Genomic DNA, 21,025 nt, shown 5'->3' with positions numbered 1-21,025 from the left:
TTAATGAAAGCTTCAGGATGTCATCACTCCTTTTCCCAGGATATGGGGTAGGTCCCTGTCAGGTGAGGGTCCTAAGACCCACAGTCAGAAAGGAGGGGGAAAGATTAGAGCCCTGCCTTGGGGCAGGTGAAAGGAGAGCAGAAGCAGGTGAGAGAGGTTCTGTTTCTTGAGGTCTGCTCCTGAGGCCTAATATGCCCAACACTGTAACAAAATACTATAACAAGGGCTATGGGTGTTGGGAGCTAGGAACTGTAGACAAAAATTAATACATATCATAACACCACACATCGCCCCTCAAATTTCAAGGGAGGCTAGGACATGGAGATTTTAGCTTTCACTGCTTCTGTAGGAGATAATAATGTAAAAGAAGTGAGTTGGAAATGATATCAGCCAAACTGTAGTGTTTGCAACAATTGTGGACAGACTAAATCCCTTTCTAATCTCTCTCCGGTGGTCAGAAGTGATTGATTTCATTATGTTCTCTGTATTTCATTATTATGCTCCTTCCCTAATTTCACATAGCATACCATTTGTTTAAAAACTAAATACCCACTCTCTGTAGGCTGCATTAGAACAAGGATAGTAATCACAATGATATTGATTTGTTCATTAAATCCCACAGTTACTGTTTGATTATGGAGTATCTGTCTACATTGCCAAGCACTGAGATACAATGTTCACTGATGTATATTTCCTCTCATTGAAAATGTCTTATCTATACCATGCTTTATCAATTAGGAATGCTTTTAGCTACTAAAAGGAGAAAATTCAACTCATAGTGATTTAAACCATATTAAAAATCTATAATTTTTAAAGAATTCAAATGGAAGTGAGAAACTCTACAATGTTAGATCACTGGGATTATGTCTCCGTGACCCCCACCTGGTTACAGGAAGGCTGCTAGAGCTCCAAACACCTCATCCTTCAAGAATGTGCCCGAAGACAGTCATGATGGTGAGAGAACTATTCTCTCACGTCTCCTTATTTTATCAGAGAATACAATCTTCCCCAGAGGCCTCCTTAGCGAACTCATTGGCTAGAGCAGGATCAAGTGACCATTATTTGCTTTAAGGGAGGCTAGAAGAGTATCTGGTGAGAAGGGAGAGGGGATTGTGAATTAATATTGGGTGGCCAACCAAGAGTGTTGTCATAAACACTTTATAGCTTTCCACAGACTGTCGCATTCATGATCTCATCTTGTGACTCAATGAGACTACGATCCAAACATACTGGAAACCCAAACCTGGAATAGGTGTTATAAGTGGCATCTACTATGTGGGAACTTAGGGCTGTGAAGTAATTTAATGGTCCTTTACAGGTACAAATTTAATGCAAAGGGGCTTACATAAATTATAATGCATTTTGCTTACAAAGTGTGCATGGAAGAACGTAAGGAGTAATTCAGAAGGTTTTATAGTTTAGTAAGATAATTAGAAAGAGAAATCAAGATATGTGGATTCTAGCCTCAGCTTTGGGTAAGACACTGGAAGAATTTTGAGCCTCTGTTTTGTCAGCTGTAAAATTACATACTTGAACAAGATTAGATGATCTCTAAATTTCTTCTCAAAGATGAGAGTACCCGTATAACCATGATGCCGGAAGTCGTGAGCTTAAAAAAAATTAAAATAATCTATTCCAATCTCTTTTTAACAATGAGATAACTTAGACTTGGAAAGATCACCATTTGTCTAAATTCACTTATTTAAGTTAGAAATTTGAGTCCCAGTATTATACTTTCACGAATAATTGATACTGCATCCTGACAGATTTTTAAAAATTTGGCCTCTTCTATAATTTTTTTTTTTTTTTCATTTTAGGCAGAATCTCTGTGATAGCATTTACTCTGCTTAATAGAGTGCAAATAATGAGATTTTTTTAAAAGTCATTTTTTAGCTGTAAATTCTTGGGCAAATTACTTCTTATCCTTGCTGTAAAATAATAATTGTTCCTTCTTCATAATTTTTCTTTTCTTTTTTGAGGACCAGATAAGTAATCTATTAAGAGACCTTAATGTACTAACACGCAGCAAGGAGTCCATCTGTAGTAACCATGATTATCACTAATCTCTCTCCAGCCAGCTCAAGTGCTTAAAGCTTGAGAAAGTGTTTGACAGCAATTTCCCCAGCAGGTTGTATGGAGGTGACTCTGATTCTCACTATTATTATTTTGTCTTTTATGATCATATCTTTCATCATCACATTATATAGGTATGAAGGCTCTGTGTAATAACTAAGGGTGTGGTACCTAAATGGAAGTCAGAGCAATCATTCTTACGCTGTCACTCAGCCCAGTAACTGGTGATTTGTAAGAGTTAAAACAACTTAAACTAAACAACAACAACAAAAACAAAAACACTCAAATTGGGGATTCTGAATATGGGATTCATGAATGGACTTTAAGGGAATGGGAAACCACCTAATATTTCCTTCAAATCATTGACTTTTTGGCCCAGGTAATTTTGGGGACTGTCCTGTGCACTGTATTTAGCGGGATCTCGGGTCTTCACCCACTGGATGCCAGTGATACTCCCCAGTCATGGGTTATGATAATCAAAATTATCTTCAGACCTTGCCAAACATCCCTTTCCTTCTTCAGAATCACTGTGGTAAAACTTTATACGTATGTGCATTTTTTTTTTTTCTGAAAGGCTTATCAGTTTCATCATATTTTTTAAAAGACCTGTGACCTTAAAAGGCTTGGAACCAATCACTTAAGATCTTTCAAAATAATAATAAAAGAACACATATCTTCAGCTGTCGTTGTGGGAAAAATGTACACCATCATGGCTAATTAAAATGGTGCAGTCTGAAAATCTGCTATGAAATATATACCTGCCAATTTATTATTTTCAACTCCTCTAAAAAGGCACCTCACAAAAACTATATCTGGGAAACTGTCTACTTCAAAAACTGCTGTTCCCAGATGGCACACTTCTTAAAATACTGTCTTCAGTAGAGACTCCCACAGTCATCTACTGAATCTAGCTCTCAACTTCTAAAGGGGTTAGTGCTAATGACAAGTGGAAAAAGTCCTTAAGTCCAGAGGGGAACTAAAAATCAGTTGTTTCGCAGAAAAGAAATCAAATGATGGAATAAACTGCAAAATTGATCAGGAGGCAAGATGGAGCAGAAGGGAGGGAGGAAGTGAAGAGAAAGGGAAGGAGGGAGAGAGAGAAAGAGAAACAGCGAGAGAGAGAGAGAGAGAGAGAGAGAGAGAGAGAGAGAGAGAGAGAGAGAGAGAGACCTTTGAAATAGAGTATCGCTTGGGAGAGGCTCGCTAGAGGTCTGCCCTGGCTCCTCTGGAAAGGCAGATGCCCCCATGCCATACAGGAGCCTTGGGCTCTCTGCTGTGCTTTAATTCCCACGTCCACAACCGCCTCGTTCAAAGCCTTCCAAAGTGACCACTTCTCAAAAGCCTCCTCAAATCTCAAAGGGGCCACTTTACCCACTCTGTAAGGCCCTCTTTCCCGTCTACGGCTTCTAACGGCGGCAGGAAAACAAGCATAAACCCGAACAGTAAACCCAGAAAAGCCAACAGGCAAAGTGTGTCATCTTCCGTGGCCCCTCGGGGTCACCCAGGAAGACAAGCAACTTTCTCCCATACTTCTCGGTCTGTCTGCCTTCCCCACTCTCAGCTTTGAATGAGACGCCGGGAGAGGGGGCGCGAGGGGGCTCGGGGCTAGGGGCTAGGGGAGGAGCCGCGAAAGCTGCCTCCGGGGGTGGGCCTCGACCCGCGCGGATAGCGGGGCGCCCCCCACTCCCCTCCCGGCGCTCCAGGAACGTCGCCGGTGCGTCCTGGGTCTGTCTGCGCGGAGTTCCCGGGGCGCGAGGGGAGGGGACTGGAGAGAGGAGGGCCGGGCAGCGGAGGGGAGGAGGCGGTGCGTGCCTCGCCTGCCAAAGGGAGATCCACTCCTCTGCGTGCTATCCCCGGCGCCCGCGCGCGGCCACGGCGCTCCGCCAGAACCGCCGCCGCGGACTCGCCGGGAGTGGGGGTCTCCGCTGGTGCCAGGCCGCTTCTGGAGACCCTCCGCCTCCTGCCGACTCCTGCTCTTCAGGTTGGGCCCCGGGGCTCTGCGGCCGTTAGGGACAGAGGCAAAGAAGGGCAGGACGGTCTGGTTTTCCGTGGATGTTCCCGCCCGAGAAAGACAGCAAGTTGTGTGTGCGCCCGGGACGCGGGAGGGAAGGGAGCCGCCGCCCTCCAGCCATGTAAGTGAAGCGCTTGGCTGCCCCGTGGGCGTGGGCTCCGCTGCCTTCTCCCGGGCTCCCTCTCTGCCCCGGAGCCGGAGTTGGGCTGCCCCCGGGTTCCGGACTTCCTGAGCTCGGCGGATCCGTCGGCTCTCCCTGCCAGCCGCGTCCGCTCTTGGCGTCTGCCTCCGGGGGGTGCTGCCTGCCCATCCTTATCCCCTCCCTTCACCCAGAGCCGGCTAGAAAATGCCTCTTGCCCCCTTTTGGAATGGAGGGATCATTGTGTGTCTCCATGGGTGAAGTGGCTCGGTGAGGCAATGGCAGGGGGCTAAATATGGGCTTGTCTTGGCGAGGGCGCCTCACCGCAGTTGGAGATGGGGCCCCCCCTGTCCCCACGCCACCCCCTGCTGGTCTTCCCCAGCCTCGTGGCCCAGATAGATCAACTTCAGCCACTGACTGCAGTTGACAAGATTAGAAAAAAAAAGTAGTAGCCGGACCTCCCTTTTGAGTGACATCCAGAACTGAAAATGGGCGGTGGTTAGAGAAAAAACGGGTAGGGGCGAGGCGAAGAAAGGGGGGAATTTGCTGTGGACCCTGAAAGCTAGAGTTAGGAGTCCTGGGGGTGGAACTCTAGGGTGGAGGGGCTGTGTGCTTCTGTATTCGTTTCTTTATAGAAAGTGGGAGAAATGGTTAAGGAACTCTTTTTGAAAGGCTGGGGTGGAAGTAAATGTCCCTGGAACCATTTGGATGACTGGGGTTTGATGTAGAATACTGGGGAGTATGGATTGCTGTTCAGATTAGACAATCATTCAGTGGGAGAAATGATTCCAATAAAACTGTTGGAATCAATGAATCAGAACTGCAGACCCAAAATAAGTCATACACAGGCATTCTTTTGCACTAGAAGATGTTAAGACTAAAGAAATCTCAAATGCTGCTGAATGAGTACAAAGAGTGTCTGGTAATAGTTCTGTACTGTGTGTGCCTCCGCAGACCATAATGCTTGTTAAATTTATGGTACTCTGCAATTGTGAAAAATTATCCTAATTAGTTTGTTTGGCTCATGCAGAGAGTTAATGCACCCTTAAAGGGACACAGAAAAGTTGCAACAAAGTTGCAACGTGAGCATGAACTTGCAAGCCAAAAAAAGGAAACCATGGCATGGTTCACTTTATTTTCATTGTTTATTGCCAGTGAAAATGCTACATTACTTTTAATGTGAGGATATAATATATAGAATGAATTCATTGGCCTGTCAAATACAAATCAGGCGTTTCTTTAAGTAAATAGCTGTCAGAGTTAATTTGGAAACATTTATAGGAGATAAAGACATGAAAAAGCTTTGAGCTGGTTTGACAAAAATCAAGTTATGGAGAAGCTCATAGAGAGAATTAGTTCTTCCCACTTTTAGAGGGTTGAGGCAAGTCTGAATGTTTATTAATTGAAAATTGTAGACTAGCTGAAACAGTGTTGTCACTTCTTTTAATGCCTTTCATTTTTAATGTTTCCTGTTGTTTTACCAGGGACCATCATCCTTAGTACAGAGGATGGAAAGCTGATGCCCAGTAAGATTGAAGATCCATTCTGCATTACAGAACTGTGGATTATCTGTGGGTCCCTGGTGATTTCACGTCTTCATTCGCTCCTGCAGTCCCTGGACACTTACTTGGGGTCCTCATTGCCCTATCTGGTGAAAGATGGCATCCAGCCTGACTTGTACTGGAGTAATCTGGGCTTTGCTCTCTTTTCTTTGTGCTGCCACCTCCTGCGTGGGGTTCTTTATGCCTTACTGGCTCTGGGGATCACAGCTGGGCAAGCCTGTGTCCTTCGGTACCTTCCGGAGGTGCTCATATCCTGTGCATGATGAGAGTCGGCAGATGATGGTGATGGTGGAGGAATGTGGGCGCTATGCTTCCTTCCAAGGCATCCCCAGCGCAGAATGGAGGATCTGCACCATAGTGACCGGCCTGGGTTGTGGCCTCCTCCTCCTGGTGGCACTCACTGCCCTCATGGGTTGCTGTGTTTCCGACCTCATCTCCAGGACAGTGGGAAGAGTGGCTGGAGGAATTCAGTTTCTTGGGGGTAAGTGACTTGCTGAGCTTGAGTTGTTTACTGGAATCCCAAAGCAGTATTAAAAATTATGTTTCAGTTGTCTACTGAGATTATTATAAATGACACCTGGAATGCACAAGAGAAATAGATTTGGAATGGCTTTGATGGTAAGTTGCCAAAGTCAAGATTATTGTCAGAATTGCTTTATAGCTTCAAGAGTTCTTCATTTCTGTATGTATACATCAGTGGCCTGCTAAGTGCCACCTATGTGAAACAGTAACATCTAGGTTGTTTGCAGTGTAGTAGGGGAGACAGTTTGGATTTTATATCTTCTTGTTCTTTATGTTAAACAATAGGCAGTTAGATTATCTTTGTCTTCATGGAATCCTCAGGTCTTTAGAGGTAAAGATTTCACAGAAAAGTGGAAAAGGTTTTTGATCCAACATTGTTATCATGAACCTCTAATACACTTTGGTGGATGCAAAATTTACTCTTGCCCAATCTTAAACTCTATTTCTAAATAAATGTTGACTATTTTAAATGAGAGATCAGTTTTATATAACAACTATGAACTTAACTATTCTACAGAGATAGCGATCCACTTAATTACCTTGTTAGGTCTTGACTTTCCTGGGTGCTCTTGCTGTGGAAAAAAAGAAAAGGGATATTTAGCAAACGATGTGTGCTTGTCCCAGACGGACTGGATAGTTTCACTAACGCCAGAAGAGGTTTGATTTTTACTTGGATTTCCTCCAGCAAGTATTGCTTCAATATCTCTGGTCATATGGTTTTAATTGTACTTTATGTATTTTCCACTGTGCTTTTCACCTCCATTCTTCAACCTGACTGGCTGAACTTGTCTGATTTACAGTCAACCCTGGTGAAATATGACAACCTCCATAGATAGTGCAGAGTGAAGGGAAAAAGGAAGCCTGGAAAACTTATACAATGTATTTGGAACTTCATTACAAAGTAAAGGTCTGTTACTCTGCCATTTGGTGTTCTCTTACAGTCTTTTGTGAAGAATCCCCAAGAAGAAAAACAAATTAAAAATGAATAGTTGTGAGATAGTCTCCCCGTATTAGAGAACCCCAATGGATTATTTCAGATTATTTAATATAAAACTTTCAAGTAACATTTTAAGTAATGTTTAATTCTTGTGCTGCAAATGCAAATGGCAAAGTTTTGTGTTTTGAAATGAGATAGAAAGTTTTGTTTTGAAGGGAGATAGAACTGTCCATTCTTTCCTTACTAATGTAACTTTGTTCTCATTTGTTTTTTTTCCCATTGGTTTTGCATCTTAGTCCCTCCCTGGAGGCAGTGTGGGGGACCTACCTACCTGTCCTCTCTTTACATCTTCAATGTTTAACACTGACAAAAGTCTTGCATGTGATATATATATTTACACAGGCATGTTGTTAAAACTATTAGGAAACCTGAAGAAGTTGCCGTGGAAAGTGGAAATGTAAATTCAGAGTTTGAAAACTTACCAATTTTAAGAATAGATTTTAAGAATAGAATTAATGCCAAGAGTATTTAAAATTAAGTATTTCAAATTTAATTCTATTAAGAATAGAATTAATGCCAGGAGTATTTAAAATTTTTTTCTGTAAGAATAAACTTGGTCTGCTGTTTGTGTTTCACTTGGCTCAGGAAAAACGCTTAGGCAGTTTCATTTCTCCTCTTATGGTAAATATTACTTTCCATTTTTCCTTCATTTTAGGGCAGGGCCTGCTATTATTTCTGGCAGAACAGGAAAATGCTTACAAAGAGAAATCAGTTTTTATTGATTATCTTTAAACATGTAATGAAGGAAGGCAACAGGAAGTGAATCTGAGACCCATGAGATTTATGGTTCCCTCTCTAAGCTATGTATAGATTTTTTTTGAATTATATAGAGCTAAGTGTTCTACTTTACAGAATACCAAAGGGGACAGACAATTGGGGAAATTATATATATTTTTAAAGAACCATGTTTTTTTCTTTGTGTGTACTTTTCATGAACTTTGGCTTGGTGGGAGTTACTGACATTAAGCTAAGAGTATAATTTGTTAGTAGCAGCTGGCCTGGCGCGGTGGCTCACGCCTGTAATCCCAGCACTTTGGGAGGCTGAGATGGGCAGAACATGAGGTCGGGAGATCGAGACCATCCTAGCTAACATGGTGAAACCCCGTCTCTACTAAAAATACAAAAAAATTAGCTGGGTGTGGTGGCAGGTGCCTGTAGTCCCAGCTATTTGGGAGGCTGAGGCAGGAGAATGGTGTGAACCTGGGAGGCGGAGCTTGCAGTAAGCCAAGATGGTGCCACTGCACTCCAGCCTGGGTGACAGAGTGAGACTCTGTCTCAAAACAACAACAACAACAACAAAACAACAACAACAACAAAATGTGTTAGTAGAAGCTGGTATTCTCTCATTTCTCGAAAGTATTTCTTATACAGGCAAAAATAATTCTGGATGTAAAATCTAAGAGGGTTTTACAGAATCTCACCTCTCAAGGGTACAAGGAAACATATCCATTGCCAAAGATAACAGTAAATTTAGAATTAAAAAATAACTTGAAACATGGAAAAGGTTTTAAAGAATCCCTGTTTATTACTGTTACTTAATGGGAGACTAGATGACAAAAAAAAAAAAAAAAACTTCAAAAAGAATTCCCTAGGTAGGTTTTTCATAATAGTTTGGGTTTTTATTCACGAAAACTTATGCAATAAGTAATTTTATTTTAATCAATTTTTCCTACGATGAGTTGGGTTTCATAAAGACTCGGCAGGATGCCAAACCAGTGAGTTCTATCAATCTCATAGACTGCCATGTTTCAGAAATGTAATCAACATACAGGGAACTTTGCTATGAGGCAGATTCTCCTGCTAAAAATGATATGCCCAGGAGGGTTATGTTTAGCTAAAGTTAGGCTGCTCCAAAAACAACAGGAAGCAGGAGAATGGCAAAATACAGAGGCATCCTGCTTAACCCCGCCTGCTGTGTCTAGAGTTTGCACATATGGTCTAACATCAGGCAGTAAAACCCCTGCAGTGCTTTGGAACAAGTTAAAGGACAAAATGTCAAACTTAATTCTGAATATTCTTGCTATGGTTGGTTAGAGGTTAAAATGTCAGCTGTCAACTGATAGAGCAATGTAAAATGGGGCTGCCATACCTGGATATTTTTTTATCTGTAGTAGGAATACCTCAAGGAGTCAATGACTATCACTTTTCCTGTGGTAATCTGTACAGAAACTTGAATTGCCACCATCTCCATTTCATATTATAAGGTATGTTTATGTCCTAACTTTAAAGAACCAGTGTGGGTTGAGTTACCCTCAACTGAGTTTTTAAAAGGCATGTAGAAAGGCTGTGGGAAATACAACATAAAATAAAAATGTTACCATGTATATAGTGTGGTAAGGATGCTAGGAGAAAATAGAGGCTTTAATGTTTTTGATTGGTGAATGTAAAATTTTGTGCTTTCAAATACTGTTTTAGTCATTAGGGACTTTAACAGAATTTAAAAAAATTAATATCAGACTTTTTGGTGCACCTATTAGTAAGATTTACATGCCCTGTAAATGATACACGTAAGAACATTGTAAAGACATATTAAGTGTATTTATAAGTTCTGTCAGGTGGTGCTTGCAAATGTCAGAATCTGAATGTGTACATTTCATCTTAAGAAACTGCTGGTGCAGTAATGAGGAAGTACCAAAGAGAGTCCCAGATTTATATTATTCCACGTTTAGTTTGATCGTTAGTCGTATATACATATGAAATGCGTGTGGAGTGCTAACCAGCAGCAAACCATTACCTTTCCAGCTTAGACACTGTTTTGTTCTAAGAAGCCGGAGGAGATCATCTCAACTAATTGATAGTTAAGTGCCACTGAAGACGGTGATGATATCAGAATATTTCTTTGAGCATCCCTTGCTCTGTGTTCTGAAAGTATCATTACCTTTTCAGAGTCTCCGTACTGTAGAGTTCCACCTGGGCCTGTCTTTCATGGCTTGAGCGAGATTGCTTGGGACTCTCCTTCCCTTGCTTGACATGCTATGTTATGCTTTTTTTTTATAGCCAAACTCTCTGCCACGTGACAGCTGAGTAATAAGCTAAATAATGAGTGTTGGCATACTATTTGGCATAGTGGCTTTCTGTGACCGTGTCTTAACTGAAAACAGTTGCTCTAATTTAAAGAAATGTAGGGACTTCTTAGGCCACTTGGGGAAGCAGGCAGAGGACTTTTTTTTTTAATGATGCCTTATAGATTACGATAATAACTACTCTTGTTTTATTTGGCTCACTCTAACCTATGATAGAAGGTCCAGGTGAATTGTCTTGAGTTTTAAGCCAGCAGATTTTAAACTCTAGTATGCATCAGAATCACCTGCGGGACCTTTTAAAACACAGATTGCAGAATTTCTAAATCAGTAGATTTGGTGGGGTACCTGATAGTTTGCGTGTCTAACACGTTCTCAGGTGATGCTGCTGCTGCTGGTTCAGACACCACACCTTGAAAACCAGGTTCTAAGTTAACCATTTCCTATTTAAGAAAATGAGATTTCTGGTAGATGGCTTACTTTCAGAACTGAGTTAAAGTGTCGTTGTGTCATAATCTGCTATAAACCTCTCTAAAATTGAACTACAAAGGGGGTCTACCTCTGTAGTTTGGTACTGATTTAGCACATTCTTGTTCCATTTCTCTTAGTTCTTGTCACAACAAATTGTATGGAATTCTCTCTTAATACATGTTATATATATACATACATACATATATATGTTACAATATATGTATTATACATAGCATTTCCTTTTATTTATCATTTTCTTATACCAGACACAAGATTTTATATATGAAGAATTCAAAATGACACCTTCATACAATTTCTGAAGTTTGCATGCAGTGGATTTTCAGTAAGAAATTGTTAATTGAAAGATATGAATACCATACTATAGACCATAGGGATGGTCCTGGACAGCCCTTGACCAACTCTGTACAGTCGTGTACATCTTGGAAATATAGAATGATTAGGCCAGAAGGGTACCCTAGGAGCCAGTGCTTCTGAATTTCTCCAGCAAGGTAGAATGGCACTTAAATCAGCTTTAACCAATGAAAAGATCTCCTGGTCTTCAGCATCTTTGAGGAAGAAGATGATAAACTCTTGCTCAGTGGTCATACTTTTCTAGGGCCACAGACCATGCTTTTCGTCACAACCACGAACACTGATAATATAAAGGAGCAAGCTTGAGATGGTGGCCTACATGGTGAAACAGTGGGAGTGGGGCTTTGCCAGTCAGGAAAGAGTGAAAGGGAGATGCACACCAGGTGCAGTGGCTCACGCCTATAATCCCGGCACTTTGGGAGGCCAAGGCAGGCGGATCACCTGAGGCCAGGAGCTGGAGACCAGCCTGCCCAACATGACGAAACCCTGGCTTCACTAAAAATATGAAAATTAGTGAGATGTGGGGGCACGTGCCTGTAGTTCCAGCTAATCTGGAGGTTTGAGGCATAAAAATCGCTTGAACCCAGGAGGCCGAGGTTGCAGTTAGCCAAGATTTCGCCACTGCAGCCTGGGTGTCAGAGCAAGACTCTGTCTCAAAAAAAAAAATAAATAAATAAAAATAAAAGGAAAGAAAGGAAGATACACTGCAGGCAGCTGACAGTGAGCACCACAGAGAGCATGTACTCTAAGCTCAGGATTTGTTAAAAGCAAGGATGTTGAGGAATTAATAAATCTTTTATAATATAGAGAACACAAAATTTTAATGTTTGTATCTAATGATGTTTTTAAATTATGTTTCCAAATTGTCATGGTCACCAGTTTCGTTTTTTACGTTTTTTTTTTTTTTTTCTAAAAAAACTTGTTTTCTAAGCCTTAACATGAGAAAGATTTTTATTGTTTTGATGCTTTCCTATGAGGTTTCTAAGTTCTCCATATCAGGATTCAATGCAGTATTCTTTTTGTTGTTGTTGTTGTTGTTGTTTGAGACAGAGTTTTGCTCTTGTCGTCCAGGCTGGAGTGCAATGGCGTGATCTTGGCTCACTGCAACCTCTGCTCTCCTGGGTTCAAGCGATTCTCCTACCTTGGCCTCCCGAGTAGCTGGGATTATAGGTGCCTGCCACCATGCCTGGTTAATTTTTGTATTTTCAGTAGAGACAGGGTTTCACCTTGTTGGCCAGGCTGGTCTTGAACTCCTGACTTTAGGTGATCTGCCCGCCTCAGTCTCCCAAAGTGCTGGAATGACAGGCGTCAGCCAATGCACCCAGCCTCAATACAATATTCTTTTAGCTTTCTAGTAGGCTTAAAACTCACCAGAGAGATTATTCTATGTAAAGAGTTCAAGGCCTAACCCCAGAGAGACTGCTGGGAAGGTCTGGGTGGGGCCCAGGGAGCACTTTGAACAAACTCCCCAGGTGTTTTAGACACAGATGGTCCACAAACCATATTTGGAGAAACACAAACCACTTTTATTTGCCTAAAACTCCATATTGTACTAGTATTGGGATGTAGACTTACACCACTGTTAAGCTTAGAATGAATCATCATTACCTCTTTAGTGGTCATTTTGGGGGTGATGTGATTTGAGCTGCAGAACATAAGAATTGGTGTAGGAACAGATGCGTTTATTGTTGGTTTTGCTTTTATATTGCTTGCTGACCTTAGGTGATGGTTAGCCTTGTATATACACTCATAAAAAAGAATGAAATGTTTTCCATGCTATACTTAGATGAGGACTGTATTTTGATGCATGACTCCAGGTACAAAGTGCAAACCCCACCATCATTCCCAATGCTGTATTTTTCCTCCTTCATCCTGCAACAATGTGATGTTGCTGCTACATGTTCTGTTAGAGTGGGCTCAGATCTAATTTCTTTTTTGCCAAATTTATCAGCTTTTCCCTGTTTTGCGTTACTGTGTTTTACTTTTTAACTTTGTATTTTTGAAGTAAAAATAATAATCATAGTAAGTCTTAAAATAGTGGGATATAGAGTTTTCCATTATACTTGGACTTATTAGCAGCTATGCAACACTTTTTTGCTAGAATTATTTATTTTTGACATGGTTCAGTTCTCCATTTACTTTAGGCAGAGTAGAGTCTTTCTAAGAGTGTTGTTTGATTTTTAAGTTACTTCCCTTAATTTCCACCAGCAAACACAGCCATAGCCAGACACCCCTGAGGCCATGGTCAGTGTGGATCAGTTAGCCTCACTAACAGAGTGAAATGCAAATTGTTGACCTATCTTGTGAAAACAAATTGTTAGTCACAAAGGAAACCAACTGAGGAATGTAAATTCATAACCATTTCCATAGAAAGAACTCAAAAACCACACTCAAGAGATCTTTACATCATTCTATGTATCATATACTTACATATCAATGATACTTACATCATTCTATGTAAGTATGATGAGATGCATACAATTTTCACTCCACACAAAGTCATCACTGTTATACACTCTGTATTTGAACTCTCCAGGTTGGCAAGGGTGTCTTACTGTGTGGGTGTTGGTTATAATCAGAAAGAATAAAAGCAACAAACTCAAAACTTTTATTCTTAGATGTCACAAGAATTGATCTTGTTGCTCCCTTGAAGTATCAGCCTTAAGTGAGTTCTGAGGAACATTAATTCCTGGGTGTACCAATAGGTGCTATCAGGAAAAAGTAAAACAGTTTTAGGGACAAGTAGATTTGAGAAGCCCTTGGTTTTGGAAAGTTAATAGGTTCATAGCAGCAGAACTTTACGGAGCTTTTGGTGTGTTGATGCATATTGCCAATCTCCCAGATAAAATGGGCGGGAATATAGGATTCAATATTTACCTAATTTATTTGGGTCCTGCACCCTGAAGGGACCTTTGAGCTGTGGAACATATTCAGTTTTCATTTCACCTCAGTGAAGCAGGTGATTAATTTTTTTTTAACAGATGAGAACACTGAATTTTAGAGCATGAAAAACAAAGTTATCCCATTAGTTACTGACTAGGCTGTGAATACTATCACCACAATATTAAAAGTGCTGATTAAACTTCTATTTTATATTATATTTAGAATTCAGAATTTTTGTTCACCGTGAATAAGTCTCAACATAAGGGAATATTCTTGTTGTCTCTTTGGCCCTCAGTTTGTGCTTCTGGTATGACAGAAATACTTAAAATATAGCCACTTTTTGCCGATATTCAAAAATTACATTACAGGTTAATATTAATAATGTAATATGTAATAGAGAGGCCATTTGGGGAGAATGCCAAAATATCTGACCAAAGCAAGCATACTGTCTTTTAAAAATTATTTAACAGATGATCACGTGCTGGCTAAATTTTCTGGTGTAGACACCCATTGTTGGAAGCCTTTGTAATAATCCTTTATGAAGGTAAATGATAATATTAATTCCAAAGGACATATTTCTTAGATAACAAAACCAGAGGCTTTGTGTCTCTCTTTAAAAATGAAGGATAATGTCCTACTTTATTGATCTGGATCAATAAAATATAGAAACAAATGGAAGTTTTAGCTATATCATAATAAAAAAAAGTCCATGACTTTCTCAGAGATTTTTAAATGGTCATTTTTAGAGGCTCATGGGGTTGGATACAACATTGTCCAGTTCTTGTCATTAATATTGTTATTATTGGCGATCTAGCAAAATCTGGGCTGGGCATGATGACTTACATCTGTAATGAATCCCAGCACTTTGGGAGGCCGAGGTGGGCAGATCATGAGGTCAGGAGTTCGAGACCAGCCTTGCCCAGTTCTTGTCATTAATATTGTTATTATTGGCAATCTAGCAAAATCTGGGCTGGGCATGGTGACTTACATCTGTAATGAATCCCAGCACTTTGGGAGGCTGAGGTGGGCAGATCATGAGGTCAGGAGTTCGAGACCAGCCTGAGCAACGTGGTGAAACCCCATCTTTACTAAAAATACAAAAATTAGCCAGGTGTGGTGGCACGCGCCTGTAATCTCGGCCACTCAGGAGGCTGAGGCAGAAGAATCGCTTGAACCCGGGAGGCAGAGGTTGCAGTGAGCTGAGATGGGGCTACTGCACTCCAGCCTGGTCAACAGAGTAAGACTCTATCTCAAAAAAACAAACAAACAAAAAAAAAATTTATCTGGTAGATGTCATTCCAGTTAGTGATTTGCTCTTATAATTCATGAAATTGAAATCGTAAGCTCCAGAGCTGACCTGCTTATCACTTCAGTAAATAATTCCCCTCCATGGGTCTCAGAGTTTTAATAATCAAACAGCACCAGGTAGGTATCTTGATGTACTAAAGCATGTATAAAAATATTGTCAGATAAAAAAAGTTTCATTTTATGGTTCTCTGTTTTTCTTATCTCTTCAAATAGGGTAGGAACTATGACTTATATTTTTATTCTAGCCCTGCAGTGACTAGAATAGTAAATGACACCTTACATATCCAATTAATACTTGATGTGTTCTTTAGCTTTAATTATTTATTAGTGACACTTGTATCTTCAAGGTGTGACCTTATTCTTCTGTACCTCATGGGAATATTTCAAAGATAAAAGGAAGTAATGCCACCAATGTGAAGATATTTAAGCAATATCCCCTTAGAACTGAGGTTCCTGCATAATGTTAGCTCTTTGGAAAAAGTGTTTAGTTGTCATGTATGTTGAAACAATGCTGTATCATACTACAGTTCTCTCTTCAAGCACATTTTAAAGACTCCGAATAATTCTGCAATAAACAAATCAGCTTAAGTTTATTTAACCCTTTGTTTCACAAACTTCTTTGGGAGTGGCAGGGTCCTATTTACTTGTAATATGCATTAACGTCTCTTTGAATTAATGGTCAACAGAATAAACTTTGGGAAATACCAAGTTAAAGAATGTTGTAAATCCTGGGGACTGGTGGTTAAGGGCATTTACTTATCGAGCACCCACTGTATGTCAAATAATGTGCTATGTGTTGGGGTAAAAATTGGGTTCCTGCTGTTGCTGAGCTCACGGTCTTATAGAGGAAACCAACGTGCGAGGTATAATTACAATACAAGGACTCATGATATGTAACACACGCACTGCTGTGTTTTGCTCAGACAGTGATCAACTGGTGAGGCTCACTCTGCAGCCACGTGAGGGGCTCAGCAGCCTCACACACTGTGTGCCACTCATTTTCCATCGCGCCCTTTCCCTGCTTGGTTGTAAATCACAAGGACCACGTTTCCTGGAAGCCTTAGCATCTGGCACCTGGACATCTGGCCAGTGGGAGGCACTTTTGGAAGACAAAAGGAGACTGGAAGAATCCAGGGTATTTCTCCTTCTCTTGCTTTTCCTTGCACAGTTTTGTGGGCATGGTTCTCTCCTCCTAGAAAGCCCTGCCCTTCCTGGTCCCAGCTCTCATCAGAAAATCACGACATGATCCTCCCCTGGTCAGGCAGCCCAGTCCTCTCATCACTAGTAGTGCCATCTTATGTCAATATCACTCCTATCTAATGGACAGCAATAGTTTTCTGTTGATGCTACTTTCTGGGTTGCCTCTTTAGCTCCTGTTTGGCCTTTTAGCTCTTCCATCATCTGTAGAACCAATTTCTTGTACAACATTCTCTGTGTTTGAAATATCTAGGATGATTTCGGCTTCCCTGGCTGGACCCTGGGTGAAACGCAATACATAATTCAAATTCATACTGTCGCCAAGGCAGTGTGGAGGATTGTGTCCTGCTATGACTTTTTAGGATTTTTGGTGACTAGATCAAAATCACAGATGTTTAATCTAGGAATGTCCAGGATCCACTGGAGTATGAACAAAATGCTGTGGGTGTGCAGGGCAGGAGTGACATTGTGTCTGGGAAGGTGTCGTAGCAGAGGCGCTAGTTGACCTGGGTCTGGTGAGCAGACAGCCTCCTCAACCTTCAGACAGGGGAACATCAAATCCTTAAAGCCAAGGAATTGTAAAGAGATCTGATGGGAGTTCAGGGAATGGTAATGGATTTATGACAAGGTATGGGGTGAGAGTGATGTGACAGGGACTAACGTGGACAGGACAGATGCAGTCAAGTTATGAAGGCCCCTATTTATGTTCCAAGCTGAGGATTCTTTTTTTTTTTTTTTTGTTTGAGACAAGAGTTTCGCTCTTGTTGCCCAGGCTGGAGTGAGGTGGTACGATCTCGGCTCACTGCAACCTCTGCCACCTGGGTTCAAGCAATTCTCCTGATGCAGCCTCCTGAGTAGCTGGGATTACAGGTGCACGCCACCACGCCTGGCTAATTTTTGTATTTTTGGAAGAGACAGGGTTTCGCTATGCTGGCCAGGCTGGTCTTGAACTCCTGGCCTCAGGTGATCCACCTGCCTCAGCCTCCCAAAGTGCTAGGATTACAGGCGTGAGCCACCGTGCCTGGCCCCAAGTTGAGGATTCTGTATTTAACTAAATTGAAGCTTTTGAGAGGCTATGGGTGCAACTGACTTAGGAACTATATATCTAGTAGCAGTGAGGAGCAGAGATTGGTTTGGGGAACATTAAAAACAGGAAAGGCAGTTACAGGCCTGTTATAGCAATGTCGGCCAGCAATGGTGAGAATCTCAGTGAAGCTGTGGGAATAGAGAGAAAAGGATTTTGAAATTTCTGAAGTAGAGTCAAGCTCTACTGTCACAATGCATATTTTTAGATGAATAGATGAATGAATGAATATCTCAGTAATTTTATATCTCTGTTTATATAAGTAGCCAGCATTTTCTTTTTTCTTTCTAGTTCCTCAAAAGTTAACAAAAAGGGGGAAAGAAAATACAATAAATTACAACTGTTTTGGCTTTCAGTGGGTTATTTTTTAAAGTAGTAAATATTGTTGTTACCACGGTATGTAGATGTGACTTATACAGCTTTACAGTGTGCATATCTCTGACTTCAGAATCATTTGCACATTAGTCTGCATGTAAGCATGTGTTACTAACTGTCCAGCACAGCTGGGGGCTTAAAAGGGGCATATTGATGACAATTAAAGCAGCTGACAGTGTCTCTGAACTCCACTGCTTCACACAAAAAGACATTCTTTTTTTCTTCCTAAAAATGCAGGAAATACTATGATATATATAGATATTATATATAGCAGCGAGGAGCAGTATATATGTACACACACACACAAAATAATTGGATGTAAGAGTGATTTTATACGTCTCATTTTCATAAACAATTTGACATTTTCTTTTTTCCCTCCATGTTTTAATGGATCTAGTGTTATTTTATTAGTCTAGAGATCTGATGGGAGTTCAGGGAATGGAAACAGATTTACTACAAGGTATGGGGTGAGAGTGCCCCATATATTTTTTTGAGAAAAATCTAGTAGATTTTAATCATAGCTAAAGTTAAAATGTCCTAACTTTTATTAGGTTAAGCATCCTGCAATAGCTGTTAGTGGCTTCCTTTTTGCCCAAGAAGGATGTCTTATAACACATGATACATAATACTATGAAAAGAAAAACTTTTGACAAATGGAATTTAATAGCTTATTTGAGCAAAGAATGATTCTCCAATCAGGCAGCCCTCAGAACCAAAGGAGGCTCGGAGAGTCCCATTGGGCAAACAGGTGGGCAGGGAGCATTTACAGACAGAAATGGAAGTGAGGTACAGAAACAGCTCCATCAACAATTTGACATTTTAAATTATACCTATATTTTACTTATAAAGAAATAAATGAATGTTATTTATCAACCTGTTTACCATTGAAAATTGCTGTCAGTTACCTGTAGTAAATTGATCTTTTAAGTCTGGAGACCTAATAGATTTGCTTTCACAGCTTATGTTAGTTGTGTTACAGCTATATATTAAAGTATAGCAAATAAACTATCTATCCCTTGATTGTTGTCTATGAGTTAATACTCATGGTATGTCCCAAGAGCCAATTGCATTGAAGGCCATGACACACAAAATGTACTCTTATCAATCTAGTGTAATTTATAGTTCTCATATATTTGCCATATTACATTTTTGGGAAAAGCAATGTGCCTGTAAGCTGGAAAATGTTATGATTCTGTGATAAAACGTAATCCTCATTTGATATTGTGCTCCTTAGCAAGACTCACTATGTATGAGGCATGGATTTCCTAGATGTTTCTGTATATTCCCTCAAGCTCCAGAAGCTGTATTAAAAGCATATACCCCTAATGCCATCTTATGATGAGATTATCCTGTTTGCCCTCTCAGTGATCCACTAATGCACCTTCCATGTGGGTGTATTGGGGTGGTGTGGGGTGCAGTTGGGCACACACATAAAGCAGGGGACTCCTTACAGGACTGTGTCATTTCAACATGTGTGTGGCTGGAAAGTGGGAACCTAGGTACATGGCCAGAGTCACCAGAGACTTCTCACTCTTGGCAAAACTTGGCTCCCCATAACAATCCAAGCTCCTTGTATTATTTCCTCTTCCTGGCGGTGAGTGCACAGTTGTTTTGGGTAGAAGTATGAGATTTTCCACGTTCTCTTCATGTCTAGAAGGGAACTACAATGGAGTCATTATTGTCTGCAGTTTAGTGTATGTTGGAATGTTGTTTTTGTTGTTGTTTTGCCTTTCTTACTTGGGTTTGCATTACCCAATCTAAAGGGAAAATTATAATCCTAGACATTAAGGCTGTTCCTTTATAGACTCTATAGTCAGGTCTACGTAAGAATTACTTACCATAATATTACTCTAAAGAAGAATGTTAACTCTAGTCTTAAAGGAAGTTACCCTGGTACACACTAGATATAAAAACAAAGAAAAAATTAATGTGTATATATATACACACACACACACACACACGTATATACATATATATATACGTGTGTGTATATATATATGTATATATGTGTGTGTGTGTGTGTGTGTGTGTGTGTGTGTATATATTTTGAGATGGAGTTTCACTGTTGTTGCCCAGGCTGGAGTGCAATGACGCGATCTTGGCTCACCACAACCTCTGCCTCCCGGGTTCAAGTGATTCTCCTGCCTCAGCCTCCCGAGTAGCTGGGATTACAGGCATGTGCTACCATGCCTGGCTAATTTTTGTACTTTTAGTAGAGACGGGGTTTCTCCATGTTCGTCAGGGCTGGTCTCGAACTCCCAACCTCAGGTGAAATGCCTGCCTCGGCCTCCCAAAGTGCTGAGATTCCAGGTGTGAGCCACCATGCCCGGCCATTGGTTCTTTGTTTTTATTCACTTATTCAACAAATGTATTTTAGGTGCTTACTGTGTATCAGGCTCTGCTCTAGGCCCTGGAGATAGAATGCTGCTCAGAAAAGTCTGGTTCTTGCCTACTAAGAATCTAAATCTAGTAAGAGAGACCAACATTAATCAAATTCTCCCCAAAATGAAAGTATAATTGCAGACATAATAAACGTTAGAAAGAGAAGATATGTCACAGGCAGGTATGACCTAGATGGATGCCAAGGAAGACATTCCTGAGGAAGTCAGGCTTGAGTTGAGGCCTGACATGGAGGAGGAGGGGAGGGAGCCTCTCAGGGAGGGAACAGCAGGGACAAGACAAGACGCTTGGGTGTGAGGGAGCAAGTTGCCTTGCAGGCATGCTAGACCAGAGGACATGAGGAAGGATGGGTCAGATGAAGCTGGAGAGGGAGGCAGTGGCCAGAAGGACTTGCGTTGAGGATTGGTTCAGGATATTTATGAGATCAAAAGCCAATGAAGAGGTAAAGAGGTATGAACCAGGAGGTGCTATTTATCCCTATACTTGCTTGCATGAGAAGTTTGTTCGTTTAGGCAAACCATGGGAGAGTTAACTTGAGGGTTTGTTGGCTGGAAGACACCTGGATTCTTTCACTTACACTAGTCCTTGTGAGGCAGAGGTAACCATTATTG

The 21,025-nt window shown here is 40.9% G+C and overlaps 1 protein-coding gene across 2 annotated transcripts in view; it reads left to right on the top strand.

Annotated features, from left to right (window-relative positions):
- Positions 1 to 3,907: 3,907 nt before the first annotated feature.
- LHFPL6 (LHFPL tetraspan subfamily member 6) overlaps positions 3,908 to 21,025 on the top strand; it is a 260,611-nt gene continuing 243,493 nt past the window's right edge. Inside the window, exons 1-2 of one of the 2 annotated variants that reach the window (XM_005585709.4) lie at positions 3,908 to 4,054; positions 5,708 to 6,266. In XM_005585709.4, coding sequence (XP_005585766.1) covers positions 5,882 to 6,266 — 385 coding nt within the window. In that variant the 5' untranslated portion in view covers positions 3,908 to 4,054; positions 5,708 to 5,881. Of the gene's footprint in view, positions 4,206 to 5,707; positions 6,267 to 21,025 lie in introns of both variants that reach the window. The other variant, XM_045377067.2, reaches the window with a different exon arrangement.

The sequence above is a fragment of the Macaca fascicularis genome, chromosome 17 (assembly GCF_037993035.2).
Source record: "Macaca fascicularis isolate 582-1 chromosome 17, T2T-MFA8v1.1".
Lineage (NCBI taxonomy): Eukaryota > Metazoa > Chordata > Mammalia > Primates > Cercopithecidae > Macaca > Macaca fascicularis.
This window is presented reverse-complemented; position numbering and strand designations above follow the sequence as displayed.